The 19440-nt window shown below is 40.3% G+C and overlaps 1 protein-coding gene across 2 annotated transcripts in view; it reads left to right on the plus strand.

Moving 5' to 3' along the window:
- Positions 1–14024, plus strand: part of SEC23B (SEC23 homolog B, COPII coat complex component) — a 44696-nt gene extending 30672 nt beyond the window's left edge. For both annotated transcript variants that reach the window (XM_043602969.1, XM_043602968.1), the window contains exons 16-20: positions 852–1013; positions 2355–2441; positions 5109–5264; positions 5637–5702; positions 13559–14024. In XM_043602969.1, the coding sequence (XP_043458904.1) occupies positions 852–1013; positions 2355–2441; positions 5109–5264; positions 5637–5702; positions 13559–13648 (561 nt within the window). In that variant the 3' untranslated portion in view covers positions 13649–14024. The remainder of the gene's footprint in view (positions 1–851; positions 1014–2354; positions 2442–5108; positions 5265–5636; positions 5703–13558) is intronic.
- The last annotated feature ends 5416 nt before the right edge of the window (positions 14025–19440 follow it).

Genomic DNA, 19440 nt, shown 5'->3' on the forward strand with positions numbered 1-19440 from the left:
TTATACTTCTCAGTGTAGCTCGTTCTGGCATCTCTTTAGATTGAGCTAAAAGTCTGCCGTCCACCTTCTGATCCTCATGGTAAAGAGCGTAACTCTCCAGCCTCATCTCTTGTCCTTCCCTCTCTCTTATCCTTCCCTCTCCTATACCCCTCACTCCATCCTGAGTCCTGAGCTCTCCACCTACTTAACTGCTGCTGCAGCTGGAGTCCCCTTCCTCTGGCCTCCTCATGCACGACTTTCAGACCCCAGTGGCTTGGGAAACCTGCTGCCCCTCCATTCCCACCCCATCCTACTAGTACTTTCTTATATTGTGCTCACAACTTTTGACTGTGGCTTCCCTGAGTGTGCCTTTTCCCCACTGCACTGTGGCCTCTCTAGACGTTCTGTCTGCAACCTGGCCCAGTGACTGCAGAAATAAATGCTTCTTTGCCTTTTCCTTTACATGTGGGAGCGTTGGCATGCCCACAGGGTCCCTCCCCCTTTCTCAAGAATAATGTTTATTTGTAATTGAGGTGAAAAACACATAACATAAAATATACCATCTTAACAATTTTTAAGTGTGTAGTTCAGTAGTTTCAAGTATATTCACGTTGTTATGGAACAGATTTCCAGAACTTTTTTATCCTGCAAAACTGAAACTCTGTACTTATTAAACAGATTCCCATTTCCCTGTTCTCCCAATCCTTGGTAATACCATGTACTTTCTGTTCACATGAACCCAGAAGGCTTGTCTTAAAGTCTGGCTTCTCTTTCAGAGATCAAAGGCAAGTCCACTATCTGGGGTTTCTGAGAAAGTTACAGCTGTATGCATTTACCTTTTTTTTTTTTTTTTTTTTTTTTGGTAAATGCAGTTCATGTTCCATCTTAGAAGATCTCCATTTCTCCAAGTGTTTAACAACAGTCCGGACGAGTCATCGTATTACAGACACCATTTTGCCCGACAGGACCTAACTCAGTCCCTCATCATGATCCAGCCCATTCTGTACTCCTACTCGTTCCACGGGCCACCAGAGGTGAGGTTTTATGTGAATGCTTTTCTCAGAGTTGGAATCACCTAGTATGGGTTGTTTCTTTCCTAGCACGTTTACTCTTAGAACAAAGCTATAAAAAAAGAAAACTTTGAGTCTTAGTAGTAATTTAACAGTATTTCTGAGTATTAAAAAATACTCATAGAAAAAAGTCACAGGGCATACAAAGAAAGCTATTATCTGTGGAAGGCAGGATTACATGTTAAAAAAAAATATGTAGGTACTTTTTTTCCAATGTGTTCATATACTTTGACCCAGTAAATCTATGTCTTGTGCCTGAAGGAAATCCTTCTAAGTACAGAAAAAGCTTTGTTCAAAGAAATAGTAAAATGAACTGTTATGATAGATTAGAAAACAATCCACGTGTTTAATAGTAGGAAAATAAGTAATCTAAGAAATGTTTACAAAGTTTATGTAATGTGATAAAATATTAAAGTGTTACATGAAGGGGCTCCTGGCTAGCTCAGTCAGTAGAAAATGTGACCCTTTATCTCAAGGTCGTGAATTTGAGCTCTGTGTTGGGCATAGAAATTATTTAAAAATGTAAAAAAGGGGGAAAAAAACCAAAAAAATACAAGTATCACATTTAATAATTTAAAAAAGGGTGGGCATCAGACTGGCTCAGTCAGAAGAGCATCTGACTCTTGATCTCGAGGTCGTGAGTTCAAGCCTCTTATCGGGTTTAGAGGTTACTAAAAGATATATGTTAAAGAAAAAAAATTTAAAAACAAATGTTACATGAAAAAATAGAAACTTTTATAAATTATATTTTTCAGCATACGAAAATTAAATAATGTGAAAATAAATTACAAACGCTTGTTGTACTTGAGTACAAATTTTCTAATTTTCCTTAATGTGTATGTTACTTTTATTCCTGAAATAGAAATCATAATAAAATATATTTTGTAGTAAACTTTTAAAACTTGTATTAAAACCTGTTTTTTTTTCATATAGGCAATCACTGTTCTCAGTCATCTACAGCAGTAGATTTGAGAGACTATGTCTCTGATGTGTTTCTGACACAAAACTGAGAATGTTTGGAATTAATTCTGGTGCTGGAGCAAAAGATGTTCTTAATCTCTCTTCCCAGTTGATGAGGGATTATTTGGAGCCTGTTTCTTCTACAAAATTGATACTTGGAATTGCTGAGTCAGGGAGCAGAAAGGAGTTTCCTTAAAGATGAGAAAAAACGGGGAGAGTCACCCTGCCAGGTGCCATTTGTAAGCAGCCTTGTAGCTGTGAAATGGACACCCCAGGTGTGGGGTTGGAGTGGTTGCCATGTGGGAACAGGGAAGACCAACGCTGTCCCTCTCCCTTTTTCTTCAGCCAGTACTCTTGGACAGCAGCAGCATTCTGGCTGACAGAATTTTGCTGATGGATACTTTCTTCCAAATTGTCATTTACCTTGGTGAGGTAAGAAGATGTTAATTTCTTTCCTTACTATTGTTTTGGCTTTCTTTTTATTAATTTAGGTTTCAGTGACATTTGAAATAATTCAGGCTTAAAAGACCCACTGTTTATTATAATGAGTATAGCAGTTTTCATTCTATTGAATAAAATATTTCTTCAAGTCCCTGAGGGGTATTTGTATGTTTGGTAATTTTTAATTTTATTTGCTCTAAGTAAATCTCAGGTGGTCCTTTTAAATCACTGTAACTTACTGCTTTTTGAGTTGTCAGGCAAGGTCACTTTACTTTTCCTTAGTCAGCTTTTCACTCACACTGCTATCCTTTCGGAGTTATGTTAGAGTCACTAATGAACAATAAGTTTGGGACCAAAGTTTTTCTTTGATGAAATAACACTGGGGGCAGCTGGCAGGCTCAGTGGGTAGAGCATGCATCTCTTGATCTTGGCGTTGCGAGTTTGAGCCCCAAATTGTGTGTGGAGATTACTTAAAATCTTTAAAAAAAAAAAAGTGGCATGCTGATCCTTCCACTGGGTCTGTGGAGCCCAAGGATGACTGTAGATGTCTTTCAGGGGAGTCTCTTTCTTTCTCAACGGGATTTCCTGAGAAAATGAATGGCTCCTCTGAAGAAAATCCTTTCATTGAGCATTATGTTCATTGACATATTTTTTTCCTTCTACTGTCCATTCTTTACCTTCAATAAATTGTTTTGGTGTTTGACATGACTTCCTAGTGTCTTTACATTAGATGTGATTTCAGATGTCCTGCAGTTATACGTTGTGTTTCAGAATTCCTGTAGTAACTTCAATGATTAGTTTCTTGATTTTAATATGCATACTTTCATGGTGTTCAGCTTTTTTCAGCATATTAACGCTCACTCTGCTGGCTGCTTGCCCACAGACACTAGGTTTCAGTAATGGTCCTAGACCCAGGGCCATTGGGTGACCAACTGCTGCTCCCACTGGTCCTATAGAAGCAGTAATCATAACTAGGTTTCTAGCCTTCAGCTCTCCCCTTACAGACGTTTCTGACCACCCCCTGTCCTGTCCATTCATATGTTTATTGAGCACCTTCTGTTGCATGCAAGTGATAGTTCTAAAGACGAAGATAATGACATAGGTCTCACTCTCCAAAAGCCCCAAGTCTGCTGGTTGTGGGTGTTCTGATTAACTCTTGGACCCAAACCAGCTTATGGGCATTTCCTTTATGCCAGCAGTCAGTCAGAAATTAAGACCTGGAAGGGGCACCTGTGGGTATGTTGGTTAAGCATCTGACTCTTGATCTCGAATCAGGTCACGATCTCATGGTTTGTGAGATCAGGCCCTGAATCGGGCTCTGTGCTGACTGTGCAGTCTGCTTGGGATTCTCTCTCTTCTCTGCCCCTCCCTTGCACTTGTTTGAACTCTCGCTCACACGCGCACTTTATAAATACATACATAACATACATACGTACATACGTACATACATACATACATACATACAAATTAAGACCTGGAAAATGTTATTGGAAACTCTGAGAAGAAGGGAGAACAGGCTGCAGAAGGAAGCATCTAAAGAGAATCCTCTCCCTGATACCAGACTAACAGTTCTGTTTTTAAAACCTATTGGTCACTTGTTACGTCCTCTTACTCCATTTCCCCTCTCACTGTTTTCTTTTTTAAAATGTCCCCTAAATAACATGTGAAAGCACTTCAGATTATTTTAAAGATATTATATCAGTTAGCAAATATTTCTTGATTTCCTGTGTGGACAAGGCATTTTCTAGAGCATTGTTCTTGGGGATACAAGAGGGTGAGACACAGTGTTAGCTGAGGTGGGGGGATAGGTTTTACCTTCCGCACCATAGTATATTGCCTTCTACTAGCCTAATGAACACCTACACTGTGATTCTTGCAGCTTTTTTCTCTCCAGTCAAGAGTGTCCCAACTCAGAGCCCAGGGGAGGTGGGGTGAGTCTGTGTGACACTAAGCACTGGACGAGGGTGTAGAGGTTGCCCCTAGTCACAAGAAGGGGGAATAGATTCTACATAGGAAGCCAACAGATCCCTTTCCCTACCAGCTGGAAGGACATGAGAGGCTGAACCGAGTGATGGCACTGGAAATGGAAAGGAAGGGTGGCTCTTTGGGACAGCGGTTCCCTCGGTGTTTTTAGCTAGTTGGTGTGTACAGTTAGAAGGGAAAGAGGTAAGAGGTGCCTGGGTGGCTCAGTTGGTTAAGTGTCCAACTTCAGCTCAGGTCATAATCTCACAATTCATGAGTTCGAGCCCCACATCAGGCTCTCTGCTGTCTGTGCACAGCCCACTTCAGATCTTCTGTCTCCCTCTCTCTCTGTCCGACCTCTGCTCGCTCGCTTGCATTCTCTCTCTCTCTCTCTCTCTCTCTCTCTCTCTCTCTCTCTCAAAAATAAACATTAAAAAGAAAAAGAAAGAAAAGGAAGAGGTGTGACTGATGGCTGTGACATTTCTGGGAGAACTGTGTAGGTGGGGGTGTTCTGTCTGCACCTCTTTGCTTACTCCTACTTACACTACCCAGCTCCCCTCTGCAACTCATCATTCTTGATGTAAGACTTTCTTATGGGAAACAAGTTCTAGGTGGTGGTGGGAATGTCAAGAGTGTCAAGGAAAACTATTGTTTTGGTGTTTCAACGATGGTTTTGGTTGGTTTGTTTTGGTGCAGACCATAGCCCAGTGGCGTAAAGCTGGGTACCAGGACATGCCTGAGTATGAAAACTTCAAGCACCTTCTGCAGGCACCACTGGATGATGCTCAAGAGATTCTGCAGGCCCGCTTTCCAATGCCACGTTACATTAACACGGAGCACGGAGGCAGCCAGGTGAGTGAGTTGAATTCCAGCTCTCATGGTTGGTTTCCTGATGTATTTTCATGGCTATAAATCCAATGGTGTAACTAATATTTTATGTGGTGACATAAATTGACATTCAGCGAAACTTCCAAATATGACTTCTTAAATGAGTGGCAAAAACACATTAACATAAAAGTAGAGGGTTGCCAAAATAAAACACATATCTCATGTTTTAAGAACCCTAATAAATGGGGAGTCATTGGCTTACATTAAAGAAATCGGTTCCTATGTAGTAGAAAAATGCTAATTTAACAAAAGAAATGTTGTAAACACTTTTTTTTTTTTTACTATTACACTAATATTAATGCCATTGTAATCTTTAAATGTCTTGCTTTTTTAAAGGCCCGATTCCTTTTGTCCAAAGTGAACCCATCTCAGACACACAATAACCTGTACGCTTGGGGACAGGTAAGAAATTGTCAGGTATCTAGGGGAGGAGGCCAGGCTCTTTTTGAAAACCTTGTTTCCAAATGGATCTCTTTGGCCTTAGAGACAGAATTCACTCAGGTATTTTGCTGGGGGGTGGGGGTGGGGTGGAAACTTTGAATACCGTAGCTGGGGTGGGAGGGGACACTGGTGTGGATCTCCTGCAGTACACAGCATAATATGACAGATTCGGCCAGAGGACAGAACTCTGTAGCATGACCTGCATTTGGCTGTCCTCATAGACGCAACAACATCGCCCTCAGCCTTCTCCCCCCTCCTCCCTCTCCCAAGGGTGCAGGGCAAAAACATCTACTCCTGCTCCCCACTGGTTCTGCCTCCTCCCTTGTCAGCCTCTGATTCCTTCTTTATCTAATTATTCCCAACATTTGTGTCTCTCTCAAGTCTTTTCTTTCACTCTGTTTTCTCAGGCTTTTTAAAGTTAAACTTTCTTTTGAGATAATTGTGAATTTAATTGTAAATTTACAAGCAGTTGTGAGAAATAATGTGGACAGATTCCCTGTGCTCTTTACCTTGTGTCCCGCAGTGGGAACATCTTGTACAACCATAATGCAGTATCATGGCCGGGATACTGATGTAGATGTGGTCCACATACACACTTCCATCAGCATAGAGATCTCTAATTTGGCTTTTTATATTCACTCTCACTTCCCTCGCCTCCACCTGGCTACTGCTGCTGGTTTCTCCACCTCTGTGATTTTGTCATCAAGAAGGTTATGTATGTGAAATCACATGTTACATAACCTTCGGGGACTGGCTTTTTCCCTTCAGCGTGATTATCTAAAGATTCATCCAGGTTGTTGCATGTGTCAATAATTTGTTCCTTTTTACTTGCCAAGTGGTATTCCCAGATGTACTGGGGTAGAGATGTACTGTAGTTGCTTAATCATTCACCCGTTGAAGGACATCTGGGTTCACAGTTGCTGGCCGTTAGGAATAAAGCTGCTGTAAATATTCACGTACGGGTTTCTTACGAACACAAATCTTCCTTTCTCTGAGATAAATGCCCCGGAGTACATTTGTTCCGTTGTACGGTAGTCATGTGGTTAGTCTAAGAAGCTGTGGTATTATTTTCTGGAGCGACTGCTTCCTTCTGCGTCCTCACTAGCAATGTGTGAGTGATCCTGTTTCTGTGCATCCTTGTCAACATTTGGTATTGTCATCATTTTGATTTTAGTTATTCCAATAGGTGTATAGTGGTATAACATTGTGGTTTTCAATTACATTTTCTCAGGGCGCCTGGGTGGCTCAGTTGGTTGGGCGTCAGACTTCGACTCAGGTCATGATCTCATGGTTCATGAGTTCAAGCCCCACATCTAGTTGGCTACTGTTAGTGCACAGCCCACCTCAGATCCTCTGTCTCTCTCTCTCGCTCTCGCTCAGATAAACGTTTAAGTGAATAAAATAAATTACATTTTCTTGATGGCTAATGATGCTGAGCATCTTCTCATGTACTTTTCCACTTACCTATTTTCTTCAATGAAATCTTTCTTTTATCTATCTTATAATTGGATTATTTGGCTTTTTTGTTGTTGAGTTTTAAGTTCTTTATGTGCTCTACGTGCTAGCCTTTTGTTGAATACGTGGTTTGTAAATATTTTCTCTCACTTGTTGCTATATCCTTTTCACAGGGTCTTTTGCAGAGCAAAAGTGGTTTTTAGGAAGTTCACTTTTATCAATGTTTCCTTTTATGGATTGTGTTTTTGGTGCCAAGTCTGGGAACTCTTTGCCTAGCCCTAGATCCCAAAGATGTCCCGTGTTTGTTTGCCTGACTTTACATTTACCTTTCAGTCTGTGATCCATTTGAATAAATTTTTTTTATTAAAAAGAATTTTTTTTTAACGTGTATTTATTTTTGAGACAGAGAGAGACAGAGCATGAACGGGGGAGGGTCAGAGAGAGAGGGAGACACAGAATCTGAAGCAGGCTCCAGGCTCCGAGCTGTCAGCACAGAGCCCAATGTGTGGCTTGAACTCACGGACTTTGAGATCGTGACCTGAGCCAAAGTCAGACGCTTAACCGACTGAGCCACCCAAGTGCCCCAATTTTTGAGTTAATTTTTATATACGATGTGAGGCTTAGTTTTATTTTTTGCATACGGATGTCTATTTGCTCCAGCAGCATCTGTCAGAAAGGCTGTCTTTCATTGAATTACTTTTGCATCTTTGTCAAAGGTTAGTTAGTCATGTATGAGTCCATTTCTGGGTTTTCTTCTCTGTTGTGTTGATCTGTGTTTCCATCTGTCTACCAATACAACAGTCTTGATTACTGTAACTGTACAGGTTGTCTTAAAGTCAGGTAGACTGGTTTCTCCCACTTCTTTTTCAAAATTGTCTTAACTATTCTGGTTCCTTCGATTTTACATAAACATTTGAGAATAATCTTGTTTATGTCTTTAAAAACTCTTGCTGGGATTTTGATAAGAATTACATCAATCCAGGGGCGCCTGGGTGACTCAGTCAGTTGAGTGTCTGACTTTAGCTCTGGTCATGATCTCATGGTTTGTGAGTTTGAGCCCCACATTGGGCTCGCTACCGTCAGTGCAGAGCCTGCTTCAGAGCCTCTGTCTCCCTCTCTCTCTGCCCCTCCACCACTCGCACACTCTATGAAAAAAAAAATTTTTTTTTAAAGAATTACATCAATTCTCTATATCAATTTGGGGAGAATTGACATCTTTACTATGTTGAGCCTTTCCAGTTCATGAATTCAGTATATCTCTTCATTCTGTTTTGATTTCTTACTCTTTCTTTAAGGTTGAATGTTTTCACTTTTTTTTTTTTTTTGAATGATTGTGAATGGTATTATAGTTTTGATTTCAGTGTCCCAGTGCTCATTGCTAATATATAGAAATACTGCTGATTTTTGTATTTTTATCTTATATCCTGTGACTTTCCTGAGTTACTTACTACTTCTGGTAATTTTTTCATAGATTGTTGGGATTTTCAACATAAATAATCATGTCATCTACAAATAAGAACAAGTTATTTCTTCCTTTCCAATTGAATACCTTTATTTCCTTTTCATGTCGTGTTTTTCTGTTTCAATTCATTGATTTTTGTTGTAATCTTTATTTTCTTCTGCTTGCTTTAAGTTTATTTAGAAGTGTTGCTTAGTTGAGGCGCCTGGGTGGGTCAGTTGGTTGAGCATCTGACTCTTGATTTTGGCTCAGGTCATGATCTCACCGTTTGTGAGTTCAAGCCCTGTGTTGGGCTCCACACTGACAGCGCAGAGCCTACTTGCGATTCTTGTTCCCCCTCTCTCTTTGTCCCTCCCCTACTTGCTCGTGCTTTTTCTCTCTCTCAAAATAAATGAACTTAAAAAAAAAAATGAGTATCACCCTAAATTAAAAAAAAAGTGTTGCTTAGTTTACAAGTATTTGGAGATTATCTTATTATTTGTAGGTTATTGATTTTTATTTTGATTACATTGTTGTTAGAGTATATACTTTGTATGGTTTCAGTTCTTTTTTTTTTTTTTTTTTTTTTTTTTGAGGGTATTTATTTATTCTGAGAGAGAGAGAGCACAAGCAGTGGAGGAGCAGAGAGAAAGGGAGAGAGAATCCCAAGTATGCTCTGCACTGTCAGCATGGAGCCCAACCTGGGGCTCGATCTCATGAATCATGAGATCATGACTTGAGCTGAAATTGAGTTGGACGCTTAACTGACTGAGCCACCCAGCTGCCCCTGAAGTTTGTTTTATGTCCCAAGCTGTAGTCTATCTTGGCATATATTTCATGGTCACTTGAATGTGTATTCTGCTGTTGTTGGATAGAGTGTACTATAAATGTCTCTTAGACATCCTCTTCTTCCTTTCTCTCTGGGACTCCAGAGATACATTTAGTTGATGTTGTTGAGTTCTTACATATCCCTGCTGATTATCTGTCTAGTTGTTTTGTCAGTTTTTGAGAGAGGGTGTTAAAGTTTCCAACTCTAATTGTGAGTTTATCTGTTTCTCTTTTGAGTTCTGTCAGTTTTCATTCACATGTTTTGTAGCTCTGTTGTTTGTTGCATAGACATTTAGGATTGCTTTGTTTTGGTGGGTTGACTTTATTTCATTATATAATGTTTCCCTCTGTCTCTGGTCATTTTGTTTGCAGTGATGTCTATCTGACATTAATAAAGCTCGTTCTTTCTTTCCTTTCTTTCCTGTTATTTTTCATGCAAAAAAAAAAAATATTTGTGGGGGCGTCTGGGTGCCTCAGTTCGTTGAGTGTCTGACTTTGGCTCAGGTCAGGATCTCACAGTTCGTGGGTTCAAGCCCTGCGTCAGGCTCTGTGCTGACAACTCAGAGCCTGGAGCCTGCTTCAGATTCTGTGTCTCCCTCTCCCTCTCCCTCTGCCTCTCCCCTGCTCATGTTCTGTCTCTCTTCTCTCAAAAATAAATAAATAAACATTTAAAAAAATTTAAAAAAGATATTTGCCTGTTATATGTCTTACCATTCTTTAACTTTCAACCTATTTCTTTATTATATTTGAAGTGAATTTCTTGTAAACAGCACATAGTTGGATCGTGGTTTTTAATCTACTCTTAAACTCTTACAATTGGTGCATTTGGACCATTTATATTTAATGTAATTAATGATACGTTAGAGCTCAAGTCTGTCATTTTATTTTTTGTTTTCTCTGCTTTTCATTTCTCTGTTTTTCCTGCCTTCCTGTGGATTACTTGAACATTTTTTAGAATTCCATTTTTATTTTTTTTTTTAATTTTTGTTTTAGAGCGAACACTAGCAGGGGAGTGGGGCAAAGTGAGACAGAAAGAGAATGTTAAGCAGGCTTCATGTTCAGCACGGAGCCCAATGTGGGGTTGGTCCCACGACCTTGGGATCATAACCTGAGTCGAAATCAAGAGTCAGATGCTTAACCAACTGAGCCACCATGCACTCCTAGAATTTCATTTTAATTCATTTATAATGTTTTTGAATGTATCTTTTTGTGTAGCCTTTTTTAGTGGTCACTCCTGGTTGTTGATAGTAGAGCATTGTATTACATTATACATACATAGATTATCACAGTTTACTGATGGCTTTTTGACCAAAGTGATGTAGTTATTCCCATTTATATTTCTTTACCACCTTTTATAATATAATGGTGTTAAATATTTTTTTCTACATGCAGCAATGTTACAGTTTTTCTTCAACCATCAAACATAATTTATATATCTCAAGAGCAGATGCAAATCCAGTTATATTTATCCATAATTTTGCTTACTGTGTTCTTTATTCCTTCTTGATACTCCCAGATTCCTTCTTTTATCATTACCATTTTAGGTAGAGATCTTCCTTTAGCCATTTTTCTTTTTCTTTTTTTTTTTTTTTTTTGAGAATGAGAATTGTAAAGCAGCCTCCACACTCCGCATGGAGCCCAACAGGGAGCTTGATCCCATGATAACTTGGGACCATGACCCAAGCTGAAATCAAGAGTCGTACACTCAACCGACTGAGTCACCCAGGTACCCCCCTTTAGCCATTCTTTTAGGTCTGATGGTGATAGATTCTTAATTTTTTTTCATTTGGGAATCTTGATTTCCCCCTCATTCATGAAGGATATTTTCTCTAGATAAAGAATTTTGGTGGCTGTCCTTTTCTTTAGGCAGCTGAAAAAATATTTTGTGACTTCTCTTGGTCTCTCTGGTTTCTGATGAGAAATTTATTGTCATTCTCATTGTTTTTCCCCTATCAGTAAGATATCTTTCTCTGCCTGCTTTCAAGATTGTTTCTTTGTTAACACTAGTTTTCAAAAGTTTAAGTACCATGTGCTTGGTGTGGATTTCTTTGGATTTAACCTGTTTAGACTTTGCTCTGCTTCTTGATTCTGTATATTTATCGGTCCTGCCAAAATTGGTTAGTTATCAGTTATTATTTCTTTGAATAATTTTTCAGCCCATCCTCTTCTTCCTTTCTCTCTGGGACTCCAGTGACATGCATGTCAGGTGTTTTGTAGTTCCACACACCCCTGGGGCCCTGTACATTTTTTTCCCACTATTTTCTATCTGCTTTTCAGTTGCATTATTTCCACTATTTTATCTTCCAGTTTGCTGATTATTTTCTCTGTTCCTTCTCTGCTATTGAGTTGAGACACTGAACTTATTTCTGTATTTTCTGTAATTTCTAAAATTTTCCTTTGATTCTCATTTATGTCTACGTCTTTCCTGAGACTTTCTTTGCTGAGGCTTTCTACTTTTTCATTTGTTTCAAGTGTGCTCGTAATTGCTCATTGAAGCACTTCTGTCATGGCTGCTTTGAAGTCTTTGTCAAATAATTCTAACACTGTAGGCAGCTTGGTGGCTTGGTGTTAATACCTGCTGACTGTTTTTCATTCACTTGAAGCAAACCAGGTTTTCCATTGGCCTCTTAACATGTGGGTGAGGGACAGTTCCTTGTTACTGCTAGGTGGAGATGGGCATTCCAGCTCCCCACCTAGTCTCCATATTAGTGCTGGGTGGTAATGAAAAGTCCTGACTCTCCACTAGGCCGCCTCTGATTCCCAGTGCAGGGGGCTGGAGGACATCTCATTACTGCCAGGCAGGGGTGGGAGTGCAGGCTCCCTGAATGGTCTCTCCTGATAACCATGGCAGTAGGGAGACGTCGCCCTGGCCATTGGGGATCAAATTCCCAGTGTTGTCCTTGGCCTTCTCTGCCAGCATCCTGGTGGGGGTGTTGGGGTCCCTTGTTGCTGTCTTGTGAGGGTGGCAGTCTAAGGTGCCCACTCAGCTGTTGCTGGTGTGGGTTGGGACACAGTTTCTTCTGTCACCTTTGGAGTGCAGCAGTTATTATCTAACATTTTTTGGTGTTGCTGGGCTGTGCTGTTCCTTTAGCTAGAGAAAGTTGGCTTTTTCTGATGTTCTTGTCTGTGTGCAGTGATTGTTTGCCAGCCTCTTCGGCTCCAGGTCTGAGATATGAGGCAAAAAGGAAACCCAAGAACTCACCACTGTGTTGTTCCTTCGGCCTTAGGGACCTTGGTTTGTCTGCTCTCTTCTGTCCACCTTTTAGAGTCTTCTTATGTTTGTTTTATATAAAATGTCTGGGGTTTTTATTTGTACTTAGTGGAAGGAATAGGGAAAAGCACATCTACTCCTTCCCAGAAGAAATCTTCTTATAAAATTTTAATTATGCTTATATTTTCCTAATTATACTGGTAGTATCATTTTGGAAAATTTGAATATGTTAAAGAAAAGATTAAGAAAGAAAATTAATACCTATATTGCCACTGTGTAGAGTTAAGTATTTCCAGCTTCTTTGTAGATAATATAAAATGTGTATATCATGTATATTTTTACTTATTTTTTACAAGTTTGGGATCTTACTGGAAGTCAAAGTTTCTATTCAGTTCTTTTCCCCAAGCATGACATAAATCACAAGCAGTTTCAGATAATACAGATATCCATCTCTTGTTCAGTGGATGCACTGACCCACTGATTTGTAAATACACCCTCCTCAAGCTTCTGTTATAAGCAGGCCACGAAAGAGCCTCAGGCTAGGTGCTGTCAGCATGATGGGGAACATGAGACACGGCGTGCTCATGCCTGATGGGGAGCCAGACTCTGGACAGGTCATCAGAACTGTGGAGAGGATTAAAGTAGAAGGGCATATGCCTAGAAAAGTCCGGAGTGGCAGGGATGGCCTGAACTCAGGGGGTCAGAGAAGGGTTTAGTGAGGAAATTATGCTTCAGTTGAAAGACTGGTTAATGAGGCAGAGGGACTACTCAGAGCAGAGGGGGGAAACACTGTGAATGTTCTGAGGTGGAAAGGTCCTTAATAATTGATGAATTCTAACCAGCTTTTGAGATACCTGCCAATAAATGTTTACCATTAAATTTCAGGAAACAGGAGCACCCATCCTAACTGACGATGTTAGCCTGCAGGTGTTCATGGATCATTTGAAGAAGCTGGCTGTGTCCACTGCTTGTTAAACTGGAGATGTGAACGGAACATTGTCACATTGTGTTCACAATTGCTTATTATGGCTCAAAAACATTCCTTTCACTTTCCTTGTGAGTTTTAATAAATAATCAAAGGAAGCATTGTATGTAACTCTTTAGATTATAATTTATTTGTATTCCTTATTTGTGCCCCTTTTCTTGCAACATGAAATTGTAAGGTCATAAGTGTTTTGGTACTTGTAGATGTTTATATGCCTTTTGTATCCTAACTTCACACTTATGTAAAATCAGAGATACTGTATTTTGGCAACTTACTTAGATGAAAATCATAATGATCAGAAAGGAAATAAATATAGATAAAGAAAGCACTGGCTAAAATAATGCTAATACAAATTTGATTTCCTGAGGTCTGTGTGTGTGTGTTTTAAGTGACTCCCCCAAGAGATATTTCCTGAACTTATCCTCACATTTTCTGTCTAAATGTTAATAGACCAAAGGAAACCTTGAAATATGTGAAACTTTGCCAAGGCAGAGTTGTCTGGAGTGCACTGTCCCTAACTCACATGCAAACAGCCCAGCCCAAGTAGCCCTAAAGAGTGGCTGGTGGGGGTGGGGGTGGGGGTGGGGGTGGGCGGGGCACGCGCCTGGGTGGCTCAAATCGGTTAAGCGCCCGGCTTTGGCTCAGGTCATGATCTCACGGCTTGTGGGTGAGCCCCACGTTGGGCTCTGCTGACAGCTCAGAGCCTAGAGCCTGCTTCGGATTCTGTGTCTTTCTCTCTCTGCCCCCCCCCCCCCGCTCATCCCCCCCCCCTCTCTCTCAAAAATAAATAAACATTTAAAAAAATTTTTTTAAAGAGTGACTGATGGGCATAAATAGCTATAACAAAATGACAGCCATTTATCTTGGGCATCAAGTAAAATAACTTTAACATTAGCACTGCTTTTTTTTTTAATTTTTTTTTCAACGTTTTTTATTTACTTTTGGGACAGAGAGAGACAGAGCATGAACGGGGGAGGGGTAGAGAGAGAGGGAGACACAGAATTGGAAACAGGCTCCAGGCTCCGAGCCATCAGCCCAGAGCCTGACGCGGGGCTCGAACTCACAGACCGCGAGATCGTGACCTGGCTGAAGTCGGACGCTTAACCGACTGCGCCACCTAGGCGCCCCAGCACTGCTTTTTAATCAAAGTAATATATGCATGGTTTTAAAAAAAGAGACAAAACTTATCCTAAAGAGCTTTATAACAAATAATAGTTCCCTCCACTCCCTGAGCCTAAACGTACTGTGCCGAGATGACTGGTTTTAACCTTTCCTTCAAGACTTTTGTTGCTGTATCAGTTTTAGCCAACCAGTGTCACTCAATTCCCATTTTCCAGAATGAGGAAAGTAAGACCTTTCTCTTGACCATCCAGTTTTGATCAGCTACACCTTTATTTTTCTATCTATCAAGGTTGGTAAAATTTACATTCTGACTTATAACCTAGTTCTGTCTTTTGTCTGAAAGTTCATTCTGAAAGTTGGAAACTAATAAATATCATTTACACAGTTGTGATCATGTAAACATTGTCCGTGTTCGGTCAGGCAATATTACATTTGTCTCCAGGGGTTTGCTGCCCCAGTCCTTCTACCACTTGAAGGAAAATATGTCCAGTGACAGAATTAGTCACTGTGCTCACATTCTAGCACGCCCCGGGTTGGTGTGCTTCCTTTTCACATCATGACTTCTTGTTATTTTCCCTAGAGTTCCTAATTTCTTGTTTTGATTGAAGATTTTGTTTTCTATTTATTCAGAAATTCAAATCTCTTCTTCTACTGAATGGAGTCCATTGTTCTTTAAAGGTCATTGATCTCCCCTTTAATCACCTGCCAATTGCTACGACAATAGTAATCCAGGAATTTCTTTTGTCTGGACTCCTGGATTAGTTCTACTCTTTATCCCATAAGTCATTTGCTATCTTAAATGGCTTCTATAAAAAGTTACATGGGAGATAATCGGCTGAATCTATTCTGTCTTCATACTTGATAGCTTTGCTGAGTATAAAATTCTAGGCCCCAAATCATTTTCCTCTCAGAACTTTGGACCTATTTTTTCATTCATTCAACAAATAATTAATTGTTCAGTATTTGATATGTATGGAGTGTCTTACAGGCACTGGGAATGTAGCCAATAAAACAAAATTTTCTGCTTTTGTGAAGCTTATGTTCTAGTTAGGGAAGACCAATAATAAAAAAAATGGAAGTAAATTATATAACTTATTAGAAGGTACTGAGTGCTATGTAGAAAAGCAAAGCTGGAAACTCCTTTTAATTGACTGTTGGACCATCTGGATTGATTCTTCTCTGTATTTCGAATTTGTATTACTACCTTTTGCCTTTGGTGTGTGTTCTCAGAGTGTTTCCTATCCTAAGCTGTTTAACACATTTTATTTTATTTCATTTCATTTTAAAGTTTATTTAAGTAATCTCTACATCCAATGTGGGGCTTGAAGCCACGACCCCAAGATCAAGAATCGAATGCTCTTCCAGCTGACCCAGCCAGGCTCCCTAGCACTTACATTTTAAATGCCAAGGGCTTGGGGCGCCTGGGTGGCTCAGTCGGTTGAACGTCTGACTTCGGCTCAGGTCATGATCTCGTGGTCCGTGAGTTTGAGCCCCGTGTCGGGCTCTGTGCTGACCGCTCAGAGCCTGGAGCCTGTTTTGGATGCTGTGTCTCCCTCTCTCTCTGACCCTCCCCCGTTCATGCTCTGTCTCTCTCTGTCTCAAAAATAAACGTTAAAAAAATTTTTTTTAAATAAATAAATGCCAAGGGCTTTTATTTTATGTATCTTTTCCATAGAATATTTTTCTTACTTTTTGGAAATAATTTTTAATTGAGACACATCAAATAGAAGAGTACAGAAAACTGCATATACAGATTTAAGTTGAAACTGTTCCACCTGGTCCTTTCCATTTCAAATTAACAGAAGGTAGAATGTGGTAGACCCACCTTGCTCTGGTGTTCTCTTCAGTGACAATGAGTTCAGGTGCTGAGGTGAGGTGGCACCATTGGGTGACAACATCAAAGACGTGGCCCTGCAGGTGCCACCTCTGGGTACTGGTGGCTGTTTCCAGAGAGAACATGGAGGTGGGGGGTAGTATTGTGTGGAAAGCAGCCATCCTGAGTGGGGAAGCATGGAGCCTAGTGTGGCTAATGAGGACTCTGAAATTCCTCTCCAAGGCAAGGAAAGCCTCTGACATTTTAAGCAGGGGAAAGGATCAGTTAGGGTTTTTTTGTTTTTTTTTTAAACACTAGAGAGTGGCAGGATGGATGGGAGGAAGCTGGAATCTAGGTGAGGCCTGAACAGAGGCAGGTGCTCAGACAGACGTGACAGATAGGATATTAGGCAAGAGTCTGAATTCAGGTTTCTGGCTTGGGTGATCATGTCAATCATTCTCTGAATTACACAAAAGGAAGGAAAGAGTTCTTTTCCTCTTTCTTTCCTAGCATTGATAAATTCAGTCCTGGACATTTAAAGGAGCTTTTGAGATATAATAATGTCCAGCAGGTTGGAAGTAATTAATAGAAATTTGCCTTCAGGAGAATTTGGAGCAGATTTCTATCGTTAACAAATAACATGAGTAAAGTTGCTCAGGATGAGAAGAGAAACGAGTTTGGAACAGAATATCAGTGTTTTTGTTTTGTTTTTAACTTGATTGAGGTATAACTTACATACAATGAACTGCACCCATTTAAAGTATACAGTTCAATGAGTTTTGACAGGGGTACACTCGTGAAACCTCCACCACCAGATGGAACATCTCCATCACCCCTAAAGTTTTCCTTAGTAGGCAACTACTGGTCAGCTTTGTCCCACTGTAGATTAGTTTGCTTCTAGAATTTTGTCTGGTTTTGTGTCTAGCTTCTTTCACTTAGCATAACCCATTTGACACTCACCACATAGCTGCATGTGTCAGTAGTTCCTTTTTATTGCCGAGTGGTATACCACATTTCATTTAGCCATTCACTAGTTGATATCGATTTGGGTTGTTTCCTTGTTTTGGCTCTTATGAATAAAGCTCTGTGAACATCCATGTACATGTCTATGTGGATATGTTTTCATTTCTTTTGGATAAATAGGAATGGAAGATCTGAGTCATATGGTAGGTGTATGTTCAACTTTTTAAGAAACTGCCAGTATTGTAAAGAGGTTGTGACATTTTATGTTCCCACCAGTAAGAGGTCTGATAGCTCCAAATCCTTCACATACCTACTAAAAGGCAGCAAATTTTAACAAACTCTTAACAAAAGATACACAAATGGCCAAGACGCTCAGGGACATCATTAATCATCACAGAAATGCAAATTAAAACCACAAGACACCATCACACACCTATTAGAATGACTAGAATTTACATCTTACGTGTAAGGATTTTTAGTAGGGTTGTCTTTTTGTAATCGAGTTGTAAGTTGTCCTTATGTATTCTGGATACAAGTCCTTGGTCAAATATAGGTATCTGAATAATTAATTTTGTGGTTTGTTTCACTTTCTTAACTGTGACTTTTGAAAAGCAAAAGCTTTAATTTTGAAAACATCCAATTTACCAATATTTGAGGGTTTTTTTTGTTTTAAGTTTATTTACCTCTTTTGAGAGAGAGCAGGACGGGCAGAGAGAGACAGAGAGAGACAGAGAGAGACAGAGAGACAGCATCCCAAGCAGGCTCTGCACTGTCAATGCAGAGCCCAGAGCCGGGCTCGAACTCACAAATCGAGATGGTGACCTGACAGGAAACCAAGAATCCCACACTTAACAGACTGAGCCACCCAGGTGCCTCTACCAATATTTGGTTTTATGGATCATGTGTTCTGTATTATACAAAATCTTTACCTATCCCAAGGTGGCAAATGTTCTCCTGTCTTTTCTTCTGGGTTTGTAGTTTTAGCTTTTACATTTAAGCCTATGGTCCATTTAGAGTTAATTTTTTGTGTATGGCAAAGCAATTTCTGAAGGGTGGAAGAAGATCTTCGAAGGATACCAAGATACTAAAGAAGATTATGTTTTTGAAGCCGTGAAAGAAGCAGGTGGGGTCAGTGGTGTCAAATGCTTTAGAAGGCAAATTTGATTATGGCTGAAAAGTAGTTACTGGTTATGGCAATTTACTGAACGCCCACTCTGTGCCAAGCACATCGCTTTTGCTCTCAAGTTGTTTGGTCTGTTGGAGTGGGGGTAGATTATGCTTTGAAGAAATGTATGGGTAAGAGAAAAGTTGAAGGTGGACATAGTGGAAGATGTTTTGTTTTTGAGATGTGGGTAGTGTAATTGATGGGAAAGACCCTGAAAAGGCTGTAGAGAATAGGACCCAGGTCTTGAGTTCAAGCCCCACGTTGGGCGTGGAGCCTACTTAAAAAAAAAAAAAAAAAAGAATTGGACCCAGAGCCCAGTGGAGGGATTAGCTTTGACAAGGAGGGACCCAAGGCTCACCCAGATTGGGTTCCAGAAAGGAAAATGGAGAAGAGTTGGGTTGGAAGACAGGTATTCCCGCATATCTGAGAGCTGGAGGAGTGAAATTAATCTAAACAATTACCATCTGAATCCTGCGTAACGCAGGTGTTACAATTTTCCACGCGAGAAGTTTGCTCCGAGAAATTGTCATTTGGTCCCCATCACGTGGTATGCGAGGCAGTGGGTGCATAACACAGCACAGAAGCCGCTTAGACCCCACAACTCAGAGTCCAGTCCTCGGCGTGACTCTCGGGACTACACGCTCCAGGATGCATCGGGGCCAACGCAAGAAGCGGCCTCCCAGAGTCGACTCTGGATTGGAGGCGGTGGCGGGGGCTGT

Source organism: Prionailurus bengalensis, chromosome A3 (genome assembly GCF_016509475.1).
Source record: "Prionailurus bengalensis isolate Pbe53 chromosome A3, Fcat_Pben_1.1_paternal_pri, whole genome shotgun sequence".
In the NCBI taxonomy this organism is placed as follows: domain Eukaryota; kingdom Metazoa; phylum Chordata; class Mammalia; order Carnivora; family Felidae; genus Prionailurus; species Prionailurus bengalensis.